Source organism: Corythoichthys intestinalis, chromosome 5 (assembly GCF_030265065.1).
Source record: "Corythoichthys intestinalis isolate RoL2023-P3 chromosome 5, ASM3026506v1, whole genome shotgun sequence".
NCBI classification, from domain to species: domain Eukaryota; kingdom Metazoa; phylum Chordata; class Actinopteri; order Syngnathiformes; family Syngnathidae; genus Corythoichthys; species Corythoichthys intestinalis.
The window spans coordinates 32,349,187-32,375,824 of NC_080399.1; the positions used below are offsets into that span (position 1 = coordinate 32,349,187).

A 26,638-nucleotide genomic window follows, 5' to 3' on the forward strand; every position below is an offset into this window, starting at 1 on the left:
TCTCATTTGCAATGCCCATTGGACAACAGAGTAAGTAATCAAAAACAGAAGAAAATAGAAAGACTGAACTGTCTGAACAAAACAATCAAAAAGAACCTATCTACTAAGACAATGTCTAACGGCCTAACACGTAGTTTCCTGGAGCCGTCAACAATCTTTGTAACTTGCAAGGCTTTCATTGTTATTTTTGTCAATGTATCACCTGAGTCATGGTATTTTCAGCATTGAGGGGGGGAAAAAACCCATTACCTTTAGGGAGTTTCCTCTACTATGGCAGCAAGCCTAATGGAACATTTCACGCATTGGAATGTTACATGTTTGGGAAATGTAACTTACTGTTGTTGCATACCTACGTGCATGTGTTATACAGTGGGGCAAATAAGCATTTAGTCAACCACCAATTGTGCAAGTTCTTGTACTTGAAAAGATTAGAGAGGCCTGTAATTGTCAACATGGGTAAACCTCAACCATGAGAGACAGAATATGGAAAAAAAAAAAACACTGAAAATCACATTGTTTGATTTTTTAAAAAGAATTTATTTCCAAATTAGAGTGAAAAATAAGTATTTGGTCACCCACAAACACGCAAGATTTCTGGCTATCAACGAGGTCTAACAAGGCTCCACTCGTTACCTGTATTAATGGTACCTGTTTTAACTCATTATCGGTATAAAAGACACCTGTCCACAATCTCAGTCAGTCAGTCACACTCCAAACTCCACCATGGCCAAGACCAAAGAGCTGTTGAAGGACACCAGAGACCAAATTGTAGGCCTGCACCAGGCTGGGAAGACTGAATCTGCAATAGGTAAAACGCTTGGTGTAAAGAAATCAACTGTGGGAGCAATTATTAGAAAATGGAAGACATACAAGACCACTGAGTGGGCCACCTCCCTCGATCTTAGGCTCCATGCAAGATCTCACCCCGTGGCGTCAAAATGATCACAAGAATGGTGAGCAAAAATCCCAGTACCACACGGGGGGACCTCGTGAATGACCTACAGAGAGCTGGGACCACAGTAACAAAGGCTACTATCAGTAACACAATGCGCCGCCAGGGACTCAAATCCTGCACTGCCAGACGTGTCCCCCTGCTGAAGAAAGTACACGTCCAGGCCCGTCTGCGGTTCAGATGAAACCGAAATAGAACTTTTTGGTAGAAACACAGGTTCTCGTGTTTGGAGGAGAAAGAATACTGAATTGCATCCGAAGAACACCATATCCACTGTGTAGCATGGGGGTGGAAACATCATGCTTTGGGGCTGTTTTTTCTGCAAAGGGATCAGGATGACTGATCTGTGTAAAGGAAAGAATGAATGCGGCCATGTATTGAGAGATTTTCAGTGAAAATCTTCTTCCATCAGCAAGGGCATTGAAGATGAGACGTGGCTGGGTCTTTCAGCATGACAATGATCCCAAACACACAGCCAGGTCAACAAAGGAGTGGCTTCGTAAGAAGCATTTCAAAGTCCTGGAGTGGCCTAGCCAGTCTCCAGATCTCAACCCCATAGAAAATCGGTGGAGGGAGTTGAAAGTCTGTAATCCCCAACGACAGACCCAAAACATCACTGCTCTAGAGGAGATCTGCATGGAGGAATGGGCCAAAATACCAGCAACAGCGTGTGAAAAGCTTGTGAAGAGTTACAGAAAACGTTTGGCCTCCGTTATTGCCAACAAAGGGTACATAACAAAGTATTGAGATGGACTTTTGGTATTGACCAAATACTTATTTTCCACAATGATTTGTAAATAAATTATTTAAAAATCAAACAATGTGATTTTCTGTTTTTTTTCCCCCCACATTCTGTCTCTCATGGTTGAGGTTTACCCATGTTGACAATTACAGGCCTCTCTAATATTTTCAAGTGGGGGAGCTTGCACAATTAGTGGTTGACTAAATACTTATTTGCCCCACTGTAAATACTATATGTGTCTTAGTAAAATGAGTATTTTATTTTTAATTAAAATTGTTAACATTTACAAAAAGAACCCATTTGTAGCCATTGGCAACGATAGGTGTCCAATCTATTTAGACACTTACCGTATTTGTTATTTCCCCGTACCAGTCAAACTGTATTGTACATCTATCACTGTCAAGGGCAGCTAATGAACTAATATTCCATCTCACAAGTATCCAGCATACACTACTGTCATGATTCACAAACCAGCATCTGCTGGATTTACTAGCAGAGTTTACCGGCTAACCTGTAGTCTTGCAGTTTCCATGTTGTGTACTTAATAAAATTCCAGTTCCCCTTTTCAAAGTTGCTTTTTTTAATTGACCAATTGAAAATGTGTGTATTATTAGCGCATAAGTGTTTTGTTTTTTAACACAGACGTCACAGAGAGGCAAGACTTTAAGTGTTGTTCGTGTACATTTATATAACTGAGCTTGCATTGAACCAGTTTTACATGTTTGCCAGCATTGACAGCGGCACTGCATGTGCAATGAAACGTGAAGGTTCAGTGTAAACGAACAGCAGCAAGATCTCACACTTTGCTCATAAGACTGTCATGCTTCAAGGTGATGGCAACACACAGCATCATCTCCCGAGAGGACCTCATTTGTCCTCAGTGTACGGACATCTACTGCTTCCCTGTTCTCCTCCTGTGTGGACATAATGTTTGCAAACTTTGCCTGCAGAAGTTCTGGGAATGGAAAGGATGTCAAGAGTGTCCTGTGTGCAAGGTCGTGTCCATTCCCAAAAGGCCTCCCATCAACTTGGCTCTGAAGATAGCAGCGGACAAGTACCACCAGGAGAAGGCCAAGATGAGTGTGGAGCGTTGCAGCCTTCATGAGGAAAAGCTCACTGTTTATTGTCAGAATGACGAGAAGCCTATTTGTCTGCTCTGCCAAATGTCCAAACTGCACAAGGTCCACGAATGCTGCCCACTGGATGAGGCTGCCAAGCAAAAGAAGGTACAAAATCCAAATTTGAACACGCTCTGCCACACTAACGTGCTTTCATAATTACCAATTTCCTTTTGAAATTAGAAATGGTTTTTAAACAGTATTTCTTCATTGTGGTTTCATATTGAATTCTGAGAGTTATGCTACACTTAAAAATTATTTAGGCAATACACTATGGTTTCCACACTAACCTGTCCCCTCTCTGGACATTATTTTTACACAAGGAAGTTAGCCCTCTATAATATTAGAATATACGGAGCCGACATTTAGTGTGGATATCTGATTTAATTTAAAAAAAAAAAAAAATCACATCTGCCTGGCTTAAACCACAATTGTTCTCCGCAGAGCTTTGGTTATTAAAGTATTTAAAAAGACTACTGGACAATTGTGCAGACAGTGCTGAAATTTGACACATTCTATTGGTTAGATAATTTAAAGTCACTTGTAAAGGTTCTGGCTGGAATAAAATTGGAGAAGGCATCACATTTTCCCTTCCATTACAAGGTTATTCAAGATAATAGGATATTAGAAAATGGCCAAACATGCACTTCACTATCAAAGACAAAAAGGTTCTTTGAAACCTTATGGTAAGATTCAAGTAAAGTCAACCCCCCAAATGTCCCTTACTTTGTGTGAGTAGCAAAATCATTGGTGACAGTGGCTGCGGTGTTCACAATTCCATGTTAATGTGAACATGTCAGGAAGATATCACGGGCAGGCTGGAGACTCTGAAGAAGAAGCTGCAGACGCTGGACAAGACAAGGGAGAGCTGGGAAAGAACAAGGACATTTATACAGGTTCAATTGCACATAAGGCTTATGTCTGTAGATTCAACCTATGTAGATCCCAGGGTTCCTGATTCACATAAGATGCTACGTTCACATTTCAGAGGCAAGCAGATGAAAACAACAGAACCATCCGGGAGGAGTTCCAGAAGTTGCACAAATTTCTTTTTGAGGAGGAAAACTCCAGACTTCAGGTGCTTGCACAGGAAGTGGAAGTGAAGGTCAAGGTGATGAGTCTCAAACTGGATTTCATGGAGAAGCAGATCAAGAGTCTCTCCTCTGTCATCAGTAACACAGAGAAGAGACTGGAAGGAGATGATTTATCGTTTTTGCTGGTATGCTCAATATGCTAAAGTTTTGTCACTAAAAGATTCAACACAGCGGTAATTGCCTTGCCTCTACTCCGTAGGACTACAATGACACCAAGAAGAAGTAAGTGTATGCAATACAACCTATCAACATAAAATTACTCTGCTGAAATTGTCAAGATGTTTTGTTTTTTGTTGTTGTTTTTCCTTCCCATTTAGGCTCAAGTGCAATTTTAAAGAACCAGAAATAATCAGAGACATCCTGATCAACTCTGCCACACATCTGGCGTCGCTTAAATTTCATGTTTGGAGGAAGATGGAGCACCTTGTCAAATATGGTTAGTAAACAACAATAATTAAATGTCTGTTAATATAATAGTGAACTCATCTTATATGACTTAAAAATTTACTTCATTGCAAATGGTGAGTACACAGGTTAACTATGTAGTTTCTGTCAACTAGTGGAAGTTGAGCATTTAACTCACTGGTTGTCATTGACGGCGATAGATGTCCAATCCATTTTGACTGGAAGAGTTGGAAGTTGAATGATCATTCCCAGTGACATTCTGACAAAAATGAAGTGAAATTGGACACAATTAATGTCCCATTGTGCATCAGAGTGTGAGAGGTTCCTAGAAGAAACAGATGCATTTTATAAAAACTACCTATCTTTCACTGCTGTTTACTGGAAAACAGAAAAGGGTCAACTGTAAACATTTTTCCTGGAGAATGAAGGGATTCTGTTCTTTCGTTTGATATGTATTATATCAATATTCTGTGGAATTTAAAAAGAAATGTATTAAAGTGCTCAAAAATGGCTAACAAACGGGTAGGTTTCAATGAATGAAAATATCTGAAAGTGAGAGTTAAACACTTTAATTCATTCTTGCTCAGATTAAAATATAAGTATCAAATAAAATTATTAAATTGAAAGATAATGTGGGTTACTAAAGAGGCAGTTGAACACTTACCTAACATGGGAACAGATTCAGTTTTAAAAACACCTCTTGATGTTCTTCCAGTTCCCATCACGTTGGATCCAAACACGGCCCAGGCCAACTTAGAGCTGTCAGAGGAGCTGAGTTGCATGCAGTACAGCAGTCAGCGAGCACTCCCAGACAACCCTGAACGCTGCACGGGTGGGGTTTGCGTGCTGGGAGCGGGTGGATTTGTGTCAGGTAAACACAGCTGGACAGTGGACGTGAGTCGGGGTAAAGACTGGTACATCGGGGTTGTCCGGGAGTCCATCCAAAGGAAGGGGGCCATGTCCCTAAAGCCGTCTGACGGAGTCTGGATCATTGGCGGGATGATAGGGGACGTCCTGTGGGCTCAGACTTCGCCTCGTACCAGGCTGGAATGGAAGCAGAAGGCTGAAAGGATTACGGTGGAGCTGGACTACGACAAGGGCAAGGTTGCGTTTATCAATGCTGCAGATTCAAAGAGCATTTTCACATTTAAAGACAAGTTTACGGAGAGGATCTTCCCCTATTTCTCTGTTGGGATTCACGAAGAAGGCAGTGGCTCCTTCCCCCTGGCAATATGTTCTCAGAACATCACACTCACTGTATCAGACAAGTGATGGCCACAGCTCATGGCGACAACAACAAAAACATACGAGTAATAGATACAGTGCAATTAAGAGAAACACTACAAAATGAGACTAATAGACTGTTTGGAATAAAGTCATATAATTTCTCGGAACAATTATGAAAATTTAGCAAGCTTACATAATAGACACAGACACATTATGCTGAATGTGAAAATACAAGTCTGAGGGGGGGAAAAAGTATCAGCATTGTCAAGAGGTCATCAAGGATCACAATGTTGCAAATCGTGCCAGACTTGTTCCTGGAATGCTCATGTCAATGAGTAAGCTTTTGGGTTTTTTCCTGTCTTCTGTGCCAATAAGGTGCCAAAGTAAAAACAATAAATATATTATGATCATTATCCTTGTGAAAGTTGGAGAACTTTTCTTTTACAAATTGTTTTTGTAAGTGCCCGTATTATGTGATTTATATGTTCATCAATATAGATATACTTTTTAATTGTGATCAATAGTCAAAGCAAAAGTTGTGGAACGTCCTATTTGCAATTGGTGACCCCTGCATGACACTATTAAAATGGCTGTTTAGACTTCGCATTTTCCTGTAAACCATCAGGTTTGATGGCATTGTTTAAGATCAATGATGCTTGCGTCCGTTTGGTCGATGGGTGTACTAGACAGTCCTCCATCTCTTGGGCTGAATGTGAGTGCAAAATTAAGAGCTTGCCAAGTCCTTGGGTCCCTAAAACGCACTCGAGTATGACAGCCTTTAGGGCCAAAAGTAGATGGCAAAGAGCTTTGTTGTAAACTATGGATATAGTGATGACATAAGTATTACTGAGAAATCACTTTGAAATCAAATCTGTGTGACAGTGTTGCTTAGTCACGACCTGACGACTGTCGTGTGAAGTCTATTACCCTATAGGCTACCCCAAACCAAAAAAGGCACTCTGGCAAGACTTGCGGTGACTTGATGCTCACCAGAAATGACAGACTTGTGCGGTACTTGACAAAAGTGAATTCAAGATTTGTTGTAAAAACGTGAAGAGACAGAACTAGGCAGTATTCAATTGTGTAGATGTAACATTTTTTCCCCCTACAATTTTAATTATTCAGTTTTTTTTTTTTCTGGGTGGGGGGGCTGCGACTATGACAAGCAAAGTCTAGTACCCTGAAATGAGTCATTCTAACCCCACTTTAGAAGAATTTGATAGATTATAGGTCTTTGACATTTTCATTTGAAACGTGAAGCATAAGAAGAATGGTCATCTTAGTTTATTTAATTGCACCTGAACGCAACACACGATAGTGTGCTGGTGAGTCCTCTGCGTTGCAAGCAGCTACAGGTCGGCAATGTTAACTCTTTCAGTGCCATTGACTCCCAGGTCAAATGAACTGGACGTTTCCTGCAGTCAGTGGCAGACAAGGGTTAAATGTGCCAGAGTAAAATGCATTTTACCCCATCATCTATTGTACAGTCAACACAAACACAGAGGAGTGATTTTCTATTGTCAAAAAGTATTTTTTTTAAAAAAGTGAATTTATGAGTTTAACTTAATTGATGTTGCGTTACCATGCTATACATATATATATATATATATATATATATATATATATATATATATATATATATATATATTAGGGCTGTTAATTACAGCTTAAAAATTAATTAATCATAATTAATCGCAATTAATTCAATTCAAACCATCTATAAAATATGCCATATTTTTCTGTAAATTATATATATATTCTGTAAAATAAATTGTTGGAATGGAAAGATAAGACACAAGATGGATATACATTCAACATACGGTACATAAGGACTGTAATGGGCATTTCACTCTACTGTCATTTAAATCTGTCTATGCTGTCCTCACTCCGAAGCGTCTACTTTTTCCAAAGCTAGACAGCTAGTGAACGACGCCTTAATAATCAGACTTCTTCCTTTTTCATCTGATTTATTAATAAAATGGCCTCAAACCATTGTCCTCTTTAGACCGTCGTAAAACTACAAAAAAAAGTACACAAGCATTGCATTAGCAACAACGTTAGCTTAGCACGCTATACAGGTTCACTAAACATAAACAAAAAGAGTCTCATACAAAAAATATAACATTTCGCTTACTAACATAATATGTACATTCTTTACAACAACCATACTTACGGACAAATCTTGTCCAAGGATCATATAAGCACAACATTACAACTTAGGCGTCAGCCCGAGACGTCGTGCAGCCATATTGAACTGGCAAGAAAACATTAAACCATGTCGCAAAGCGACCACAAGAGTTCACTGTTAGACAGCACAAAAAGCCTTGCTGTAAAACTTACCAAAAGGCAGAATACTGTCTGAGCGGGACATGTGCGTTAATTGCGTCAAATATTTTAACATAATTAATTTAAAAAAAATAATTACCGCGCGTTAACGCGATCATTTGACAGCCCTAATATATATGCACACTGTATTATAGGGTTCTGGGATTCTTAAAAAAAAAAGTGCTCCCAAGTGTTGGGCCAATAACTAATCCCAGTTGCATGATGGGATATGTTTGCATGATGGGATATGTAGTCAGCGTTCTGCACGACTTTTATTTTGAAAATCTGTGAACACGGAAGTAACCAGGAGCGAGTCGTCAGTCGTGTTGAAATCTCGTGTATTGACACCGCAGAGGCAGGTTGTCAATGAAGCGCCACTCTACAGAATTATTGTTTTGTAATTTCTGTTCATGATTAGATATTTATGTAGGCTCGGTTTTTAGCTCGTCCTGCGACTGTATTTGAACGCGGAGTCAGATGTGTTTTAATACTCTCGTTGTTCACGGGGCGACGGCGACCCTTCAGAGTTGAACTAGCCCCAATTATTTAGTTTCCTGGATGCAGAACATTATTCAGTTGTGTGGAAATGAAAACGATGTTTTTAATGTTTGCTATCGTGGCGTGCTCCTGCTGCTACCTGTTGGTCAGCGGCACACTCTCCAAAACAGACCCGAAAAGGATTCCGGACGATGTGCTGGAAAACGCGGTGAGCAACACTTTGACACAAAGAAGTATTATTGTTGTATGACGCAATTACATTTTTCAGCATCCGCTGATTTAGTCCCAATTAATACGAACTGACCTTAGCTAAAATTATCACATAATACCAGTGAATAATAACCATGTGTCGGGACTGTCGTATTTACTCAGGTTACTGCTCACAAAACATGTTGTGGTTTTCTAGAATCTCTAAGCTAAAAATCTCACCTGCTGTCGTTTTTACCTAAATACTTTCTTAATTGCCATAAGATAGCGCCAAAGCCCTGAAAGTATGAATTGGTGATAGTTTTTTTTTTTAATTGTAGAACTCAATTGAATCATATTTCTATGGAAGTCTTTATTAGTATGTACTGTACAGTATATATATATTTTAGATTATATTTTGAAATGTTCACGAAACACATTACAGAATGAGTTTTAATGGAAACATTTGGGGGAAAAAACATAAAAGTATGATTATTCATCACTGTTTGCACGTTTAAAGCTATGCACTTTGTAAATAAAAATAGTTTTAAAAAGTATAGTTTTAAAAAGTATAGTCTTTTCGTAAAAAAAAAACCCGTGTAAATTATGTTGAACTCGAGTCGAGAATATTAACATAACAATGTATATACAGTATTTGAAACACTGCCAATGGGAAAACCCATTGGCAGTGTATCAAATACTTGTTCTCCCCACTAGATAAATTAATACAACTTTACACAATTTCTCTTACTCAAGATGACATTTAAAAATGGACTCCTTTTTGTAGTTTCACCTTATTATGTATTATTACCAAATTTATGTAATTTATTTCAACTTCGTTTTGAACATCTCAAGTTATTCATACGTTTACAGGTGTTGCACAGACGAACACCTTTGATAAAGACATACATTTGCTTTGTTTGTTCTATTATTGGATTTCTTTTACAATGTTTAAGGTCCTTATTATTATTGTATGTTAATTAATTAATTAATTAATTAATTTTTTTAACCTTTATCCACGTGTTGGTGTCCAGTCATCCCCAGCATCAGAATCTGTGTCGGAGAGAGAACTGGTGGTGACAGCAGTTCATTGGAAGGATGTTGTAAAGGAGGAGAAGAGATACTGGGCTAAAATCAAAAAGAATTTTAAAGGAGCAGTGCTTGGTTATGTTACGCCAGTAAGTGCATTCTTTTTCCAAACTACCTCTTATGGTCACCTCCTACAGCACTACTAAATCATCAGTTTACTCGAACTCATTGTGCATATCTATTTTTTCCCAGTGGAATTCCCACGGGTATGACATCGCAAAGCTGTTTGGCCCCAAGCTGACCTCAGTGTCTCCGGTGTGGCTTCAACTTCACCGACGCTGGCGTGAGCATTTCGAGGTCACGGGCCTACACGACCATGACGAAAGTATACAGCTCAATGCCACTCTTACTTTGAAGTCATTCAGGGTCCATTCAGCGTTTGCCTTTTTCTAGGCTGGGTCGAAGCGGTGCGCAATTCCAACAAAGAAGTCAGGATTGGTGAGTGGGAGGAGGGCTCATTGTGTTTATCCAGTGGAAGACTCAATATTGATTGTGATCAGTACCCAGGCTGCTGTTTGATGATTGGTCCTATCAGGATTACGTGAGCGTGATGTCCAGTGAAGATGAGATCGAGGAGCTGGGAAGTGTGTTGGTACAAGTTGCAAAGGTATACTAGTGTTGAGTGTTTTTCCAATTCATTTTCAACAGGTGACAAAAATGTCCGAAAAATGATCGGTGGCAGATCGCTTGGTGCACCCACTCAATCGAACAAACTAATGGGGGCAAGTGGTCGTTTCTTGGCACTGGATTTTTTACTTTTAAACATTGCCATGATGGTCTAATTTTCTTCATTTCACTTTTGGTATCAGTAATTGGCAGTTGTTCCGATAAGTTTGTCATATGGTGTATTTTTACTTGGTTGTCTGGTGCTGCAGTCAGAAAAATTTGATGGCTACACCTTGGAACTTTGGACCCAGCTGGCAGGCCACAAAAGAAAGTGAGTTTTTTTTTTTCTTCTGATTCCTCATCGCTGAGCATTTTAGAACTCTTACGAGTGGCATGAAAAACTGCCCAATTCTGCCTGAGCACGAAACTATATGTTTGTCCCAAAAGGGAACTGGTGCATTTAATAACGCACACATGTGAAACGCTGAGGGCTAACCAATTAGACTGCATCCTCGTCATTCCTCCCCCTGTGACGAGGTGAGTTGAAGCCGGTAAAACAAGTCAAGTAGTCAGCGATGACACCGTTGACTGTGTGTGGAATGTATGTCCTAATCAGCACAGGAAAGCCCGGCATGTTTGGCAGGGAGGAGTTTGAGCAACTTGTCCAAGTAGTGGACGCCTTCAGCCTCATGACGTACGACTACTCCAGTGGTTTAAAGTGAGGCCAAGCATACTTTTGGCTTGTTTGAATCAATGATAAGTTGGAGTAAAAAAATTATCAAAGAGACAAGAGGATACATTTGTGTTTTTTGTGTGTCAGACCGGGCCCGAATGCTCCTCTGTCCTGGGTGAAAGAATGTATTCTCCAGCTGGCCCCCAACAAGGAGTGGAGGTCTAAGATACTACTCGGGCTTAATTTGTATGGCGTGGACTTTGCAAACCAGCAAACGGAGCCTGTCATCGGGGGAAGGTCAGCATCATGCAATTTCTCTACTTTTGTGCATCTTTGACATTTTGGTTGACTTAATTGTGGAACTCCTGCAGGTACATCGAGATTTTACGGGAACACAAGCCAAAAATCGTCTGGGATGACTTTAATGCTGAGCACTTCTTCACCTACAAGAAGTAAAGATTACTTTATTAACTAATGACTTAACTTTCACCAGTCCATTTGGAACTGATTTGCCCCCTCTTTGTTGCAGAAATAATGCAGTTAAACACGTGGTGTACTATCCATCATTGAAGGTGCAACTCTAGTTAAATGTTTAAACTTACTTTCTGGGTGGTAAATGAGTTTTTTAATTAACTCATTTGCTGCTATTGATGGTGAAAGAGGTCCAATCCATTTTAACTGGGACTTGATGCCTTTCGCTATCAACAGCAGCTAATGAGTTAAGAAGGTCCAATATGTGCTTTACAAATCTTTATTTATAGTTTTATGTTAATATTAATGTTCTTTTGACTTTCCAGTCACTGTTTTTGAGGATTGCTTTGGCTAAAAAATTTGGCACCGGCATCTCCTTATGGGAACTGGGACAAGGCCTGGACTACTTCTATGACCTCTTTTGAGCCATCATCACATGGATTTTTCATCTCCATTTCTCATTTTGTTGCACTAAAAAGCCTAATTGCTCTTTGGTTTGGGAAGTGTGAATGACATGAACTCTAAAATGAGCTGCTTAACAGATTTAATTGTTGAACGTGGCAAAGAAGATACTTGTGATGTTTGTGTCTTTACTAAATAAATCGAGTAGTTCAGTCATGTGTATTGCAGTAAGGAGGAACATTTAAGCAGAACACAGTGCACAATCAGTCAAAATAATTTTTTAATATCCACACTATAAAATGTGTTTTCTCTAGGACCAAATTTGATTTGCTTTAAAAATGTTGAAAAGAACCAGTTAGCATTTCAAATTAAATTTTTTAAAATTACATTATATAAATCTTTTAAAGTTATTAGTGAGTTTCCTATAGGCCGCAACTTGAGTGATGTATGAATAATAAAATAATAGTACTCCAAGGCCCTAAAGCAGGGGTCTCCAAACTACTCCACATAGGGCTGCTGTGGGTTCACAATTTTATTCCAACAAAATCAGTTGACATCTTTTCACCAATCTGGTGTCTTACAAGTGTAATCAGTTGATTGCGGTTGTTGCTTGTTTTGGCAGAAACATCATTGGTTAAACTGTCTGTGCACGATCGGTAGGAACAAAAACCAGGACCCACAGCGGCCCTTGAAGACCGGTTTGAAGAACCCTGCCTTACAATAGAGAAAGGCAGAACCAGTTGCTAATGCACTTTTCTGCTGTTTATTGAACAGCACAACCAATAAAAAAATTGACAACACTAACACTTGCAGAGAAATGCTGAGTCCAGTTTCTGATGTCACACATTCAACACACAAATACAACAGTACAAACAAAGCAGTATTATTTTTACATTAAATGTTCATGTATTTATATATTGTGACAAGTTGTAATTATCATGAGCAACAAAAATGGCATTTTTACTGTTCTGTTTGACTGGAATTAATTTAAGTGCCTGATGCGGTTGTACATCTGTACAGGGTGTAGGAATGTCTAAGAATGCTTTGCTCAAATTTGTACACAAGGATCCCTTATTTGCTGCCATTGGCAGCTATAGACATCCAATCTATGTTGACAAAGTGCTGCCAGTGAAGTCCTCCCAGTTTAGAAGGATTGAACGGACATCTTATCGCCGCCAATTGCACTGAATGAATTAATAACATTTTAATGGTGGAAAATTGATAAATGATTAAACTAAGTAGCAAGTTTGAGTCAGAGAATTTAAAATAAAAAACAGTGGACCACTGCAATGGAAATTAGAATGGGACACAGCTAAGCTTCCTTGGTGTTAGAGAGCAGAATTAGATTGTTGAGAGCGAGCCAGGTCGACTGTGTGTTCTGTCCAGTTATAAGGTGTCTGTCAATGACAACATGCACGGTGTCCTCTTGGCTCGCTGCAAAACAGAAGGTCAACAGCAGTTGTTTCCAAATAACCTTTACATCATATATCACGGCATCAGATATGAGGAATTTGCGCTCACCTGTGTAAGAGCCGCCGCTGTCCTTCACAAAGTCTTCTACGATTAATGGCAGGTTGGCAAAGTCCGGCCTCCGCACCAGTTCAAACACTGACGGCTTCAAAAATGATATAGAAAGATTCTCACCTAGATTTTGGATGTGAGGGCTGGCACTTGTGTGTATTGAACATACCCCTGTCAAACTATAGCCATTGAAGATCCACTTGTTTCCCTCTGTGGCACAACACAGCGCTGACACTCCTTGCCCGATGGCACACACAGGCTCTGTGGCACAAATACTGAACTTATTGGCTGTCAGTGATGGGGACAGGCGCTCAACCCATTTGAATTGGGGAGGTCTGGCAGTGATTGGATGCTGTTCTCGCAGTCGGACAGCTGGGCATTAACGTCACCAGCCACAACAAAGCGTCGCCATATTGAAATAGGGGCAAAAGACGGGTCACAAGCAGTTGCTCTGTCGTGCATTGTAATACAAATGCGTTGAACTTTCGTCTTATTTGCGGTCTTTTTTCTCTCGGAATGACTAAAGTTGCTGTGTTGCGGGTTGTCACACAAGGAAGATTTCGGAGCCGCATTTGAAGTTCTTCATTCTTCCTCGTGAGAAGAAAAGAAGAAACAAATGGCTGAAAGCAATTAATCGAACAGTAAAAGAAGACGGTTCCGTGGACTATTCTTGCCTGTGGGAACCTAAAACCAAGCACATTTACGTTTGCAGCTGACATTTTATTACTGGTGAGTAAACTTTAATCGATTTTTTTTGCCCCAATTAGCTGCTAGGATTCAATAAACTAGGTAGTGGTTATTATTACCGTAACCGGCAACTCGCAAAGCGTTATTTTTCTTTTGCCGTGAACTGCTCTGATTAGTCAATCGGTATATTATTGGCCTGGTGGGAATTGGTTATTTTGCCGTGACGTGTTCATGGCTAAATAACGCTTGGAGGCGAATTACTGGTTACGGCAGAAATAATCACTCCGTATATACTACCAGTTTTCTTAGTTCCACGCAGTACATATTCCACGTAATTGATAAAGGTCAACTTACTGGGTGACTCGGGCAGATTTGCAAACCAATACACGGAAATTTAAAATGGTATCGCCTCCTCGCGTCTGTCGGCAGTGACTCGAGATAATAGTAAGCCATGTTTAAGACGTTTTTATGAAAAAAAGACAAAACACACCTGAAATATATGAATTTCAGACGTTTGTCAATGGAATGTTTAGCTGTGCGTGCCCCCTTCTCAAAATGGCGACACGCTGCTAAGCGAGCTGACGTCATCGTGACATCACGCCGATTTCCTCTATTGGCATCAATGGCAGCCAATGAGTTGCTGTTGCTTGCAGGACATTTGATGAGATGTCTCACTCACTCTGCTGGGAGATGAAGTGTGAGAGGATTCGGTGCAGGGAGCCGCTGTGTGCCAGGTCGTTGGGTGCTCCCGGGCAGTCCGGGATGAGCAGAGACTGGTAACGAGCACCTGTGTAAATAAATTAATAAAAAGGGTCATGATGACACAGTAGATAAAGCACCCATACGGACAGTTCAGTGATCTTAAATGATTCTCACCATCAATGGATTCAAGTTTGGCAGGAGTGGCGTAAGGTTTCAGGTTGAAGTCCTGTACCCATCTGGAAGTGCCATCATCCACCCCAACAAAATCTATTGGCTTCCCCTTTAATAAAATAAGTTTCAAGACTTGTCATGTATTGCGCAGGAACAGAGTGATTAAATAGTTATTTTTTCCCCAGAGATAACGGGGAGAACATGCAAACGAGACTCGTATCAGAACCTCTCGACCAAGTTACTTATGTACGTCAGTCTCTTTCAGTCCAGTTTGCTCAAACCTCTCTCCAGTAAAATAAGACTTACCGCCGGGGTGGCTGTTTGGAGATTAAACAACGACGAGCACAGACTAAAGCATTGCTGGCAAGACTTCGCCGAAACTCCTAGCGCCAATGAAGAAATGAAAAATTAAAAAACGACATTCATACAAGTTTTATTTAAGAAGAGCAAAATTTTTAGGTAACAATAGCTTATGGAACACACCTTGTGGAGAGGCGCTCAACACTATCAAACAAGTCGGTTTGGCAGACATTTTCTTATTTTTACAGCCACGTAATGTTATATCGTTAGCAAAACTAAAAAATCAGATGTGTTTGCCAATCACTAACAGGAAACACCGCTTGAAGGAAGGCGAGTCAGCTGACCACAACATCCGCCGGTAGACTTTTCAAAAGAAAAGCACTACTTCTCCCGCGTGTAAACTGCATTCTACCGAGCACTCAGTTGAAGGTGCTCAGTGTACTTTAACTTCACTATTAAATGCTCTTTTTTATTTATTTCTTAGTCATTTATTAATCTATTTACATGTTACGGAGGAACATGGCCATGATTTGGGGACAGATAGGGCAGGTTAATAGCGTACAACACGTAACACGTCACCTTTGCTCATTAATATTCATGACGTTAGCAACTGTTCCTAGCGGGGTCAAACTCGAGTTTGTCCCTCTTGCTAGATGCATGTAAATAGTGTACGAACGAGATGTTTAATGAGCTAAACCTTCTAATTCTGTCCGAAAATGATGTCGCTTGGAAGAACAGACAAATGTTCAGTTAAAGAGTTGGCTTGAGTGTCGAGGGCTGAAAAAGACGGGAAAAAGAGCCGACCTGATCCAGAGGTAGTTTTTTTATTGACACCTTTTTCTCGTGTGCATTGCGTTATGACACTGACGATGACATTCTCCTGTTTCCACAAGCTATCCTTTACCCCTTTATGACCCGTCTTTTATTATATCCTCTGTTTGTCTTACGTCTCTGACCGTTCTTGGGGGTCATTTATAATATTGCTATTTTTGTGTAGCGATCGCAAATACTACTCAGTGACAGCCAATGAATACTTTTAATTTTTTCATTAATAACAAATCTTAATTCTATTAATTTATTTACACTTCCCCCTTACTAAGGTTGTTTCTTTACAACAGAAAAGGTAAAGCTGTTAAATTTAGACTCTACCAGTAGGCATGAACAGTCTTACTACAAAAAGACCAAGGCCAAACATAGCTAATTCATTTAAATATCCATATTTTAGAAAAATACGCCTACATGACTGTAGTGATATATAAATGAAATTTTAATTTTTTTCAGGTCATTCATCGTCAGACAGAAGCAGCGTCACTTTCAGAGTTTTACTCTGAGAAGTTGCGAACTGGTTGGATTGTAATGAATTGCCATTGCCTCCGCCTGAGCGAGGATTTCAGCACCAGTGTTTTTGATGAGATGCTTTCTGAAAGTTTACCTAAACTAACCAGTTCATCGACGCTACCAAATGCTAACGGCCAGACTAAACGAACCAGCCAATGACTTGACTGACTCCACCTTACCTATTTGATTGACAGACGCAGAGCCATGTAGAAAAAGGTTTTCTCTCTGATCTTACCGTAGGTGGTCATGTGGTTCATGCTGTCAAAACATGAATTTTTAAAAAGTTAAAAAAAAAAAAAAAAATGTAAGAGACCAGGCAGATGGTATTACAATGATTTCAAGATTTCATTGGCTGTACTTTCCCTTGTACAGGTGGTGTCAGCATAGAACTGATATAAATGAAACATCCACGTATTGAACCTTTGGCTGACACAATGAAACAAAATGTCTCATTGGTTCACAAGGCGTCATTTTTCCCATCACTACTACAAAGACATGATATATAAAGTGCGTACGACAGAAGAAAAAAAGTCTTAAATAGCATTATTATGTGAATTAGAATCATATTTTGAGACGATTCGACTATATACAACAATTTGAAAGCGCAGATGACGAGAAATTAGTCTTTTAATCTGCCGTTTAGCCACGCTTACCATTATAGAGCTCTAGCGTCCACAACAGGAGGATGACGTCGGCAGGGTCATGGTTTCAGCTGATTTACAATTCAGCCTATTGAGGGGGAGTTATTCAGAACGAGGATAATGTGATTAAGAGAGCCGCAAAATATATTTTAAAAAAGTACTTTTCCCCAATAGCTAAATAAATGATATGGTCATGACAAATAACAGCATTGTGCTAAATGGAAGATAGAATAATAAAAATGCATTTATTCAATACGGCATGGCAAAATTACTCCATAATGGTCAAAACTGTCAATTTCACCTTTACTGTCGCACCTCCCGAACGATATTTTATGCCACCGTGGTTAGTCGGGCTTTTGTCATTTCCCTGCCCTGGCTTCAGAGAATGGAAACAAACCAAGAGGCGTGACAGCTAGCCGACATGCTAACCCGAACCGAGTGATGTTTCAAAGTCTTCGAAGCGAAAAATCACACATAACTAGCACGGATCATTTCACTCGGCGGCGGGGCTGTCGATTGTCTTTGCCGAACGGCAACCCGCCCGCCGGTGAGCAAGTTGGACCTCATTGTTCCCCTGCTGAGGGCAGAGGGCTCGTTTGCTGGGAAGCAGCTGGACAATGACCGCTAGACAAACCAGCCGACGTCAGGGGAGCGCTTCGCTGCCACATGGTCAACACGAATATGGCATAAAATAATGCTTTACTACACGGTGAAGATGTAAACAGCGAGAGAGTCATACGAGAGCGGAGGCAGTTTTTGTGCAGCTAACATGGCAGAATGTGTCAGAGGATAGCTTTTCTACGGGTCCGTCCATGATCAGACGTAAGTAAATAGTCCTTTATTTAAAGAAAGTTTGTAGTGTTTACTTTGTAATCGCTGTATTTGCGGCCATTTTTAACACAAAGTTGAAATTTCTGATCAGGTGGAAAAGTTGACAAAACTCCGGGCACACAAAGAGGGCAATAAGCAGAGTATAGTGCTCTCCTGGCGGAGGGATGTGCAACAAACCGCCGGTCGTCAGCCGAGTGGACAAGGAGCTTGTCAACCACAAAATGCAAGCCACCTCCGTATTAAAATGATCCAAGTATTTGACATAAATACAAAACACGGTGTTTACTCACTTCCTCGTAAGTCCAATGGTCCAACAGTTGTCGCACACTTGTTTTGGCCGATCTCGGGGTGAACGGGAACTTTCTGAAACCCAAAAAGGCTCACACCCCTCTCATGGTGCAACCACAAAAGCCCGCAGCCGTTTGGCTGGCGTGATGCGAAAACGAATTAATCCGCAAAATCAGCTGAATCCGCAGTCCATCTGCATGCTATAAAGCCATGCTGCATTGTGAGATGCTGCGCCGGGTGACGTCACATTCGCATTCGTCCTAAACCCGAGACTGGAGGCGGAAGTCACTCATTTTCATGGCGCGGGATTCAAAAATTCAATATATAAAACGATCACTTCCACACACATCCAAACGGTTCATTTCATTCAGGAGCATAAAACACCGCGTGAAATATGGAATAGACATGCTTTTTGGTGTTGTATGCAGTTTAATGTTCAAACTGATAAACATGATTGCTTTTAGTAAAAATCATTAAAATAGAATTTTATTGCTGCAAATGTCCCAAAAGTGCTGGGGCAGGTGGGAAAAGACTGAAAAAGTTGAATGTTCATCAAAAACCTGTTTGGAGCATCCCACAGCTGAATAGGCTAATTCAAAACAGGTGGGTGCCATGACTGGGTATAAATGGCGCTTCCCTGAATTGCTCAGTCATTCACAATTAAAGATGGGGTGAGGTTCACCTCTTTGTGAACAAGTGTGTGAGAAAATATTATAACTGTTTAAGGACAATGTTATTCAATGTACAATTGCAAGGTAGTGATGGGTCCGTGAAACCTCATGAAGCGTGTCGACACAGTGACACATTGTGTTGACACAGTGTGGATACTGTGTCATTGAAAACTGACACCTGCTGGACATAAAAAAACCCTACAGGCAACCCACTTGACAGACTGACACTGAATTGATGACATAGCATGTAAAATCAAATCATTTAAGTCTTTGCATTCATATTGCATTAGTCCATATCTTTACATCATGTGAACATATATTATAATGTGAAAATGTAAGTAATAATGAATGGGTGAATAAGGAATGCCTGTGGACTTTTTTTTTCTGATAAAATTTTATTCAAAAACCGTTTTGTTTTTTTGTTTTTGTTTTTAAATTTAGTTGTTGTTGTTGTTGTTTTTTTTAACAAGCCTGCTGTGGACAACACACTCGCATGGAACCAACAATGCCGGCATGTACAAGAATTTCCAGTTGAAAGAGGTTTGGATAAGATATCCATTGGCTCCTCCAGTATCGAAGAAAATCGGCATTGCGTGCCATGTTCGGCTCAGCCATGCATCGTTGCACTTTTGCAATTTCATCTACAGTTGCATTTCCTCCTTGACTCCCCACTTTGTCATCTAAGTGCTACCATAGCCCGTCAGAAAGAAATTGAAGTGGACAAAAAAATAAATTATAGCTTAATTACAGATTTCTAATAAATTACCAAAAAAGTGACTGTGTGAAAATAAAAGGAATGGTTCTATACCTGTGTTTATTTGGGGATTATCAGAAACTTCATTCTCATGCTTGGCCAGTAATGCTTCAGCAATGAGGCGGTGGCAACTGTTTTTATATGACAGGTTAGTCATATACAAAGTACAAATGCGACATTTCACCTGCAAAAAAATAACTTTTGATAGTAAAATCAAAACTTTGGGGATCGCGTAAGGACCCGATAATTGCAATCTGACCAGGATTCGAACCCACGCGCACGACGTGTTGGGACGAGAGGCGTTTGCTCTGACCACTATGCTAGCGGATCAAACACCGGTGCGTAGTTTAAAGACAAGGGACGGCAATCGACGGACCCGCGTGCACCCGTCACACTAATAAACTAAGCTTTACCTTAAAATTAATTGTATTTTGAATGAATGATGACAAGTGCGTTTTCCCTGTCTTATGTCCATTTCCACAGCAGGTAGACAACGAGGAAGTAACCGTGAGATGTGGACTGTTTCAGCAACTCCCTCGCGTTGACAGACGCGCTTCCTTTTGAACCAGTTTGCCGCGTCATGACTGTGTCGACACAGTTCAATGAGTTCATGCATCGGTCACGTGATTTTCTTGTAGCGATACGCGCACCGACGCAGGGGTTGCTCCATGAGCTCGGCGCGCGCGCCGGCGCATTAGTATCACTGGACCCATCACTATTGCAAGGAATTTCAGGATTTCATCTTTGACAGTCCATAATATCATCAAAAGCTTCAGCGCATCCTGAGAAATCACTGCATGCAAGTAGCAAGGCTGAAAAACCATACTGGATGCCTCTGACCTTTGGACCTTTAACAACACTGCACCACAAAAAGAAATGCTACTGTAAAGGAAATCACATAATTGATTCACTCGGCAATACTTCCACAAACCATAGTCTGTCAATACAATCCACCATGCCATCTGCCATGCACAGGCAATTTCTCTGGGCTGGGGGTCATTTAAAATGGAGTGTCACAAGTGGGAAACTGTTCTATTTCATACAGACTAAAGAGGATAAAAACAACCGAAGTTGCTAACACTGCTCCGTTCAAAAGCCAACATTTCAAATGGTATGGGGTAGTAGTGCTAATGGCATGGGTAATTTACTTGTATGTAAAGGTACCATTAATGCTAAAAGGGAGGCTACATAAAGGTTTTGCAGAAACATATGCTGCCATCCAAGCAATGTCTTTTTCATGGATGCCCCTGCTTATTTCAACAAGACAATGCTAAACCACATTCTGCATGTGCTCCAATAATATAGGGTCGTAGTACAGTTCATCATTTTTTAACATTAAATCTCATGTTGTAGTAATGTATTTAATTTAATATAGGTTTAACATAATTTGCAAATCATTGTATTTTTTATTCATACTTAACATCCCAACTTCACTGGAATTGGGGCTGCATGACATTATCACGATAATGTATTGACAGTAATATATAAAAATGCCTTTCTATTTGCATCCAGGGTAACACAATTGGTTTTATTGTTTTATATTAGGCAGCGGATGCATTATTCTTTAACAAAACTATGTGGCACACCAAGTACAGCAGTGTAGTACAAGTAAACATCCACACCAAGCTAAAATTTTTTTTACATTATCCTTGTCATAAATAAGAAGACAACAGTTTGCAGAGTGAAGTGCTGCCCAGCAGCATAACAGCAACTCAAGTGTGTAAAATTCCAAACTTGTCAATTGAGGGCACTTCAGCACCAAAGCACTCATCTGTGTAAACATTCAAAAAGTCCTACATTAGTGTGGCTCATCTTTCAGGTTTTGATGAAGGCAGCAAGTAAACATCATCCCAAATATCTGAAACAAAAGATAAAAGGAAAGTATTTGTACAACACTTTACATAGGCATTGTTCTCACTCTATTTACTTATTAACCATCACCTGTAAAACTGCAATCCCAATGCCCAGTGCGCCAACAATATACAACTGACTGAGAATGAACTCCTCCAATTTCACGACACAACCTCCCTGGCAGCAGAGCAAGAATTTTACAATATTGATAATAATGCATGTCAATGGATTTCAATAGGTAATGCGTACCCACCTCCACTTTGTAAACATTGGAGGGATGGTCTCTGAGGCCGCAGAGGTTGCTGGGAGTTTTACAGCAGCTGTCTGGAACAAGTCGCGAATCCTGTGCGACCCGGATCCAAATGCTGTCTTTCCAGTCCAAAGAGCTGTTACTGCCACAGCACTGGAACTGAAAGGGAAGAATGCAACCAGATGAGTCCAATTTCAACAAGACTCAGTCAGTGAGGAAGTGGTGGACATCCACACCTCCTGATGAAGCTTGTCCACAGCATTTGTGATGGTTTCCTCCCCATCTTGTTGATATTTCTGCTGCATGGTGACCTTCAGGTTCTCCCTTAATTCCTCATCCAGCTGTGAAATCCAAGTAGTGTAATTTAGCATTCGTGCACAACAAATATTTCCAATCTCCCTCCCATAAAGCCTACAAAGTTTAACATGGGTATTGATCTTTATACAGTTTTATCTTTAATTCTTTTTAGTTGATTTGAACTCCAATTGATTTCATATGAACCCGAAACCCAGCATGTTGCTATACAGGTGCAGCTCAATTAAGTAGAATATTATATTCTTTGGCAGCTTCATTCAAACAGGGGCATTCCGAAGCAAAAAATGCAAAACTTTTTAGCAAACAAATGTCAACCTACAGTTACTTCTACAGTATATTAAAACATTTGTGTTGTTTCTAATTATTTTAATTCCTCAAAAAAAAAAAAAAAAAAAAATCATGGAATTTTATAAAGTATTGTATACGGAAGGGACTTGGGCCAATGAAGGAGAAGAAAAAAACAGTGGTCAGGATTCTGACTTTATTCTCAGCGTTCTTACTTTAAAGTCAGAAATTGCAAGCGATATTCAAATTCATTAAGATGCACCTGTAAAATGAAAGAAGTGGCAGCAAATTACCTGGTGGCAGAAAGGGAAACACTGGAGCAAAAGGAAAAAAGAAAGAAGGAAGGTGTGAGAAGGCTCACCTGAGTGGTGCACAGAAACTACAGTACATTATGTACAGGGAATTCTTTCAATTTCTAGACAAAAAATGAGGGTGAGCAAAAAAATGCGAGAAACGTGCATTAAGGGAAAAATTCAAATGGTGAATGATCACTGCCAGTCCTCGCAGTCCAAATGGACTGAACGTCTGTTGCTGATGCTAGCACTGTAAAATGATTGTTCAGTGTCAGCTCTCCCACTTAAAAGTGAATGGTCGTCTATCACAGCAAATGAGTTGAAAACGATGTCAGACTGGGATTTGACAGGGTTGCCAGCACTTGGAACAAACAAAATGGCGGTAAAACAATTTACCTCTTGGTAGGTAATAAATGCCAAGACACCTGTGACGATTTCCAGCAGAAATACAGCCAGCAACAGGACCAAATACTGCAAGTGATATAAAGAATAAGAAAAACCAACAACTGTCAATCACCTTTGTATGAGTAGGCAATATGGTTTAAGAATTTTTTTCTCATTTTATCAATGGCAAATTCCATTAACATTATCCCCAAATTAGTTTTCCGCTAATATTATTAACCTCGATCCTGACAGTTAAAATGGACTAGACGTCTACTGCCATCAATGGTAGCCAATGAATTAAACACGCAGTGTTGTCAGTAACATGTTACTAAGTAACGCGTTACTGTAATTTGATTACTTTCTTTCAGTAACGAGTAATCTAACGCGTTCCATTTTTCTTCACCAGTAATCTGATTAAAGTTAACGTTTCCTTAGTGTCTCTCCGTTGCTATTTTGTCATTGCCTCATAATGTATAGAGAATGAAGAATATTGTAGTCATGTACGAAGAGCATTTTGAATAGAAAATGCTAAAATAAAAGGTTCCCGGTACGTGTTTCCATGACAACTGCTCAGCTACTTCCTGTTTTGGTCTCGCGTCACATGTGTTGTGGGACTGAGAAAGGCGTGGGCCAGGCGGATGGACATTCGAGCCGAGTGTGGAGACGTTGCGAGGGAATGTTGATCTGTGGATATCCATGAATGAAGGTGAGTATTTTTCCTTCATTCTAGAGGGTATCAGCAAAAGGTTGGACCCCTTATATGCGCGGCCGTTTTGTAGCTTTGCTGTTGCAATGACGGGCAGTCATCGCTCCAAGTTGGCAAGCTTTGTTTAGATCATATGCGTGTTGCACATTTATGCCATAAAGTGATGTGTTCGTTTACCATCTTTGGGATGTGTTGTAAGTAATATTAAGAGTAAAGTGCTTAGTTGCCGCCAAGTTTCGTGGCCAAATTGACCACATGTGTGTTGAGAGGAGTACTTCCGGGTTGTGCACAAGCATCCGTGCCCACCACCACCTTTGTGTTCATTTCACTGTACAATCCACTTGTGTGTTGTTGATTCTTGTGCAGTCAGTTTGCATTGTTTTACATTGGCACTGATATGCTGTTAACCATAACCCGAAATTCAGAAGTTTTGACATTAGGCTTAATCTTTGATTTAGCGGGGTTTAATAAGTCGGTGGAGTTGATTTCAACAAGTTCCATGCAGTTTGTCAGATATTTGTTAGTTTCAGGGCTCCAGAGTGGCTAAGCTAGCGCGAGTCAGTGTTGCTTATGTGTAAAATTCTGATATTCCCCTTTAAATTCAATCATCGGAAAGTAAATTACATGTCATGACATTTTTCTGTTGTCATTCTGGTGTTGAGGCTGCAAAGTTAGAAAAATTGGTAAAAAGTAACTGACAGATTATTTTTAAAGTAAATTAGTTACTTTGATAATGAAGTAATTAGGAAAGTAATTAGATTACTTTTTTGAGGCATAATCAGTAATTAAATTACTTTTTCAGGCACAGTAATCTGTGACAACACTCACGTAACCTAACCACTACATAAACACTACCAAAAATTACTGTATCTCTCAAACAAAAGCAGTCTTTGACATTCAGTTCTGCACTTATTCATATTTTAAGTATTATGAAGCTACAGAGCAAGTTGTATGTTGTGACTGTAGTAAGGTCAGTGGGTTTGTTGACGTCTCTATTTACACAACATGTGCTTTCCGACTGAGGTGGCATGTCTGCTGCAGGCGGGTGATTTTGATGTTACTCATTCCTCAGACATTAGGTGCACTCTAAAAGTAAACTGTTCAGGACGCTCGCAACGTGACCTGGCCGTCATACTGCAGCTACACTGTGTGGGCGTTCCAGTTTGCTGCATGTTGATATGAGGTCAACCCCTCAGACCACTGTGTGTATGTGTCTGAGAGACTGTCAGACAGGATCTTCTATGAACTTTCATTGTCTATTTTACCTAAATGCTATGAAAAGGACATGCAATGTTGTTGTTGTTGTTTTTTTTTTTCCTCACCACAATCAACAGACTCTTAATCTCCCGCAGTGTAGCGCAACATCCGATGATGGCGGTGACGATCACGACGGCCCCGGCCGTGATCAGGACGTAAGCGGATGCGGAGTAGAAGCTGGAGTTTAGTAGATTGATATAGTCACTCTTCTCCACCAAAGTCCACACACCCACGCCTAGCAATGCACCCCCTGCCAGCTGAGAGAACATGCCACTCAATTTTACAAAATCTAAATTGTATACATTTGTGAATATATAGTGTGCACTCAATATTATATCTTCTTTGACTGATATAAAAATAAGTGATTGTTGTTGTTAATCAAAATTTCGCCGCAAATTTTTGTAACTTACCCAAAAAAGGATGTTAAATATAAATAGAAGATACTTCAGACAAATTATCCCACAGGCATTGGTGTTTTCCCTTTGAGTTTCCATTCTGAAAGGTGAATTATGGTCTCAATCAAAGTTGCATCAGAGCATATTTGGACAATTAAAATGGTTCGTATACAGAAAATACAATATGTACAGTGTAGTGATTAATTTCATATGACTATGAAGTAAACATATATCATTTACTGATCTTAAAGTGTTAAACTTGGCAACATAAAAAATAAGGATTTTCCAGATTTCCAAGTGCTCCTGGACCTAAAACTTGGTTTATTTATTTATTTCCAAACTTAAAAACTGCTAGATTTTGCGACCAAACTGTATTACTCGTTGAATGACAGTATACTCTAAATTACAGTATAATGTAATACTAAAAAAAAAAAAAAAAAAAAAAAAAGCAACATTGGCTTATCCTTGCACAAGTCCTGCAGGGAATGAACATTTAACAATGCTGCTAAAAAACATTTATACAGCACATTACATGGGCTATATTCTTATAATCGCCTGGATTAAATTTTAAGATAGAGGCTCCCCAAATGTGCAAGGACTGAGCAGGAGCAGCTCACAGATGAAATCAAATATGTGATGGGTATAGATACTTTACAGCTTGTGTCGCATGACATGAAGCAAAAAATATACTGCAGAGCAGAGGAGCTTTAGCTCAGCCTAAAATAACTGTTCCTCTTGGACGATTAGATTTTTTTGAGGCAAATAAAAAAAAAATCACATATTTAAAATGAAGCACTTCACTCATCAGAATTGTTAAACCTACAAAGAAAAACAAATTAGTATGTAATGTCCCTGTCATAAGAGCAAGTGCAAATGTCTGAGTGGCAGCGAAGCAAAAGCTTCCAAAGGAGTTATTTTTAACTATAGTGTCATGGAAAAAAGTGTTCCCGCTTCAAAAAGATGCCAAAACTTTCCTACCTGATTCAAGATGTTAATTCCTGTGGCAACGTCCTTCAAGACTGGCATGCCAAGATGGATGTGCTTCTTTGTGGTTGAGGTTGTCTGAAGCACTTTGTCTTTCAGTAGTGTGACCTCTTGGACCCGCTTGCCCACCCAAAACACTTCTAAAATTGCATGGCTGCCACCCACTGGCCTCCCACATTAGTGAGTTCGAGCTCTTAGAGCACCTTCAGCAAATGCTGATGAATAC

At 39.9% G+C, this 26,638-nt stretch overlaps 4 protein-coding genes across 6 annotated transcripts; 2 read left to right on the forward strand and 2 right to left on the reverse strand.

Moving 5' to 3' along the window:
- The first annotated feature begins 512 nt into the window (after nt 1–512).
- On the forward strand, nt 513–5,951 carry LOC130916438 (zinc-binding protein A33-like). Of its 2 annotated transcripts, none has more exons than XM_057837163.1 (6): nt 513–2,920; nt 3,613–3,708; nt 3,801–4,031; nt 4,106–4,128; nt 4,185–4,342; nt 5,027–5,951. In XM_057837163.1, the coding sequence occupies exons 1-6, from the start codon at nt 2,528–2,530 to the stop codon at nt 5,581–5,583; spliced, it is 1,458 nt and encodes a 485-aa protein (XP_057693146.1). In that variant the 5' UTR covers nt 513–2,527; the 3' UTR covers nt 5,584–5,951. The 2 variants fall into 2 exon arrangements, with proteins under 2 accessions (XP_057693146.1, XP_057693147.1); XM_057837164.1 differs by having other exon boundaries at nt 4,224–4,342.
- Nucleotides 5,952–8,154: 2,203 nt separating this feature from the next.
- chid1 (chitinase domain containing 1) lies at nt 8,155–12,000 on the forward strand. The gene is made up of 12 exons (XM_057836935.1): nt 8,155–8,569; nt 9,582–9,725; nt 9,829–9,961; nt 10,030–10,074; nt 10,137–10,243; nt 10,512–10,573; nt 10,690–10,779; nt 10,859–10,960; nt 11,063–11,212; nt 11,287–11,367; nt 11,445–11,487; nt 11,713–12,000. The coding sequence occupies exons 1-12, from the start codon at nt 8,450–8,452 to the stop codon at nt 11,809–11,811; spliced, it is 1,176 nt and encodes a 391-aa protein (XP_057692918.1). The 5' UTR covers nt 8,155–8,449; the 3' UTR covers nt 11,812–12,000.
- Nucleotides 12,001–12,099: 99 nt separating this feature from the next.
- On the reverse strand, nt 12,100–15,520 carry gatd1 (glutamine amidotransferase class 1 domain containing 1). Its single transcript, XM_057836939.1, has 7 exons — nt 15,353–15,520; nt 15,176–15,252; nt 14,873–14,978; nt 14,676–14,783; nt 13,479–13,570; nt 13,310–13,403; nt 12,100–13,222 (listed from the first exon to the last, which is right to left on the reverse strand). Exons 1-7 carry the CDS (start codon nt 15,399–15,401, stop codon nt 13,101–13,103), a joined length of 648 nt encoding a protein of 215 aa, XP_057692922.1. The 5' UTR covers nt 15,402–15,520; the 3' UTR covers nt 12,100–13,100.
- A 3,119-nt stretch (nt 15,521–18,639) lies between these two features.
- cd151 (CD151 molecule) lies at nt 18,640–26,553 on the reverse strand. Of its 2 annotated transcripts, XM_057836936.1 has the most exons (9): nt 26,407–26,553; nt 25,444–25,528; nt 25,099–25,290; nt 23,083–23,157; nt 22,687–22,707; nt 22,030–22,134; nt 21,797–21,952; nt 21,634–21,720; nt 18,641–21,550 (listed from the first exon to the last, which is right to left on the reverse strand). In XM_057836936.1, the coding sequence occupies exons 2-9, from the start codon at nt 25,525–25,527 to the stop codon at nt 21,491–21,493; spliced, it is 780 nt and encodes a 259-aa protein (XP_057692919.1). In that variant the 5' UTR covers nt 25,528; nt 26,407–26,553; the 3' UTR covers nt 18,641–21,490. The 2 variants fall into 2 exon arrangements, with proteins under 2 accessions (XP_057692921.1, XP_057692919.1); XM_057836938.1 differs by lacking the exon at nt 22,687–22,707 and having other exon boundaries at nt 18,640–21,550.
- Between the last annotated feature and the right edge of the window lie 85 nt (nt 26,554–26,638).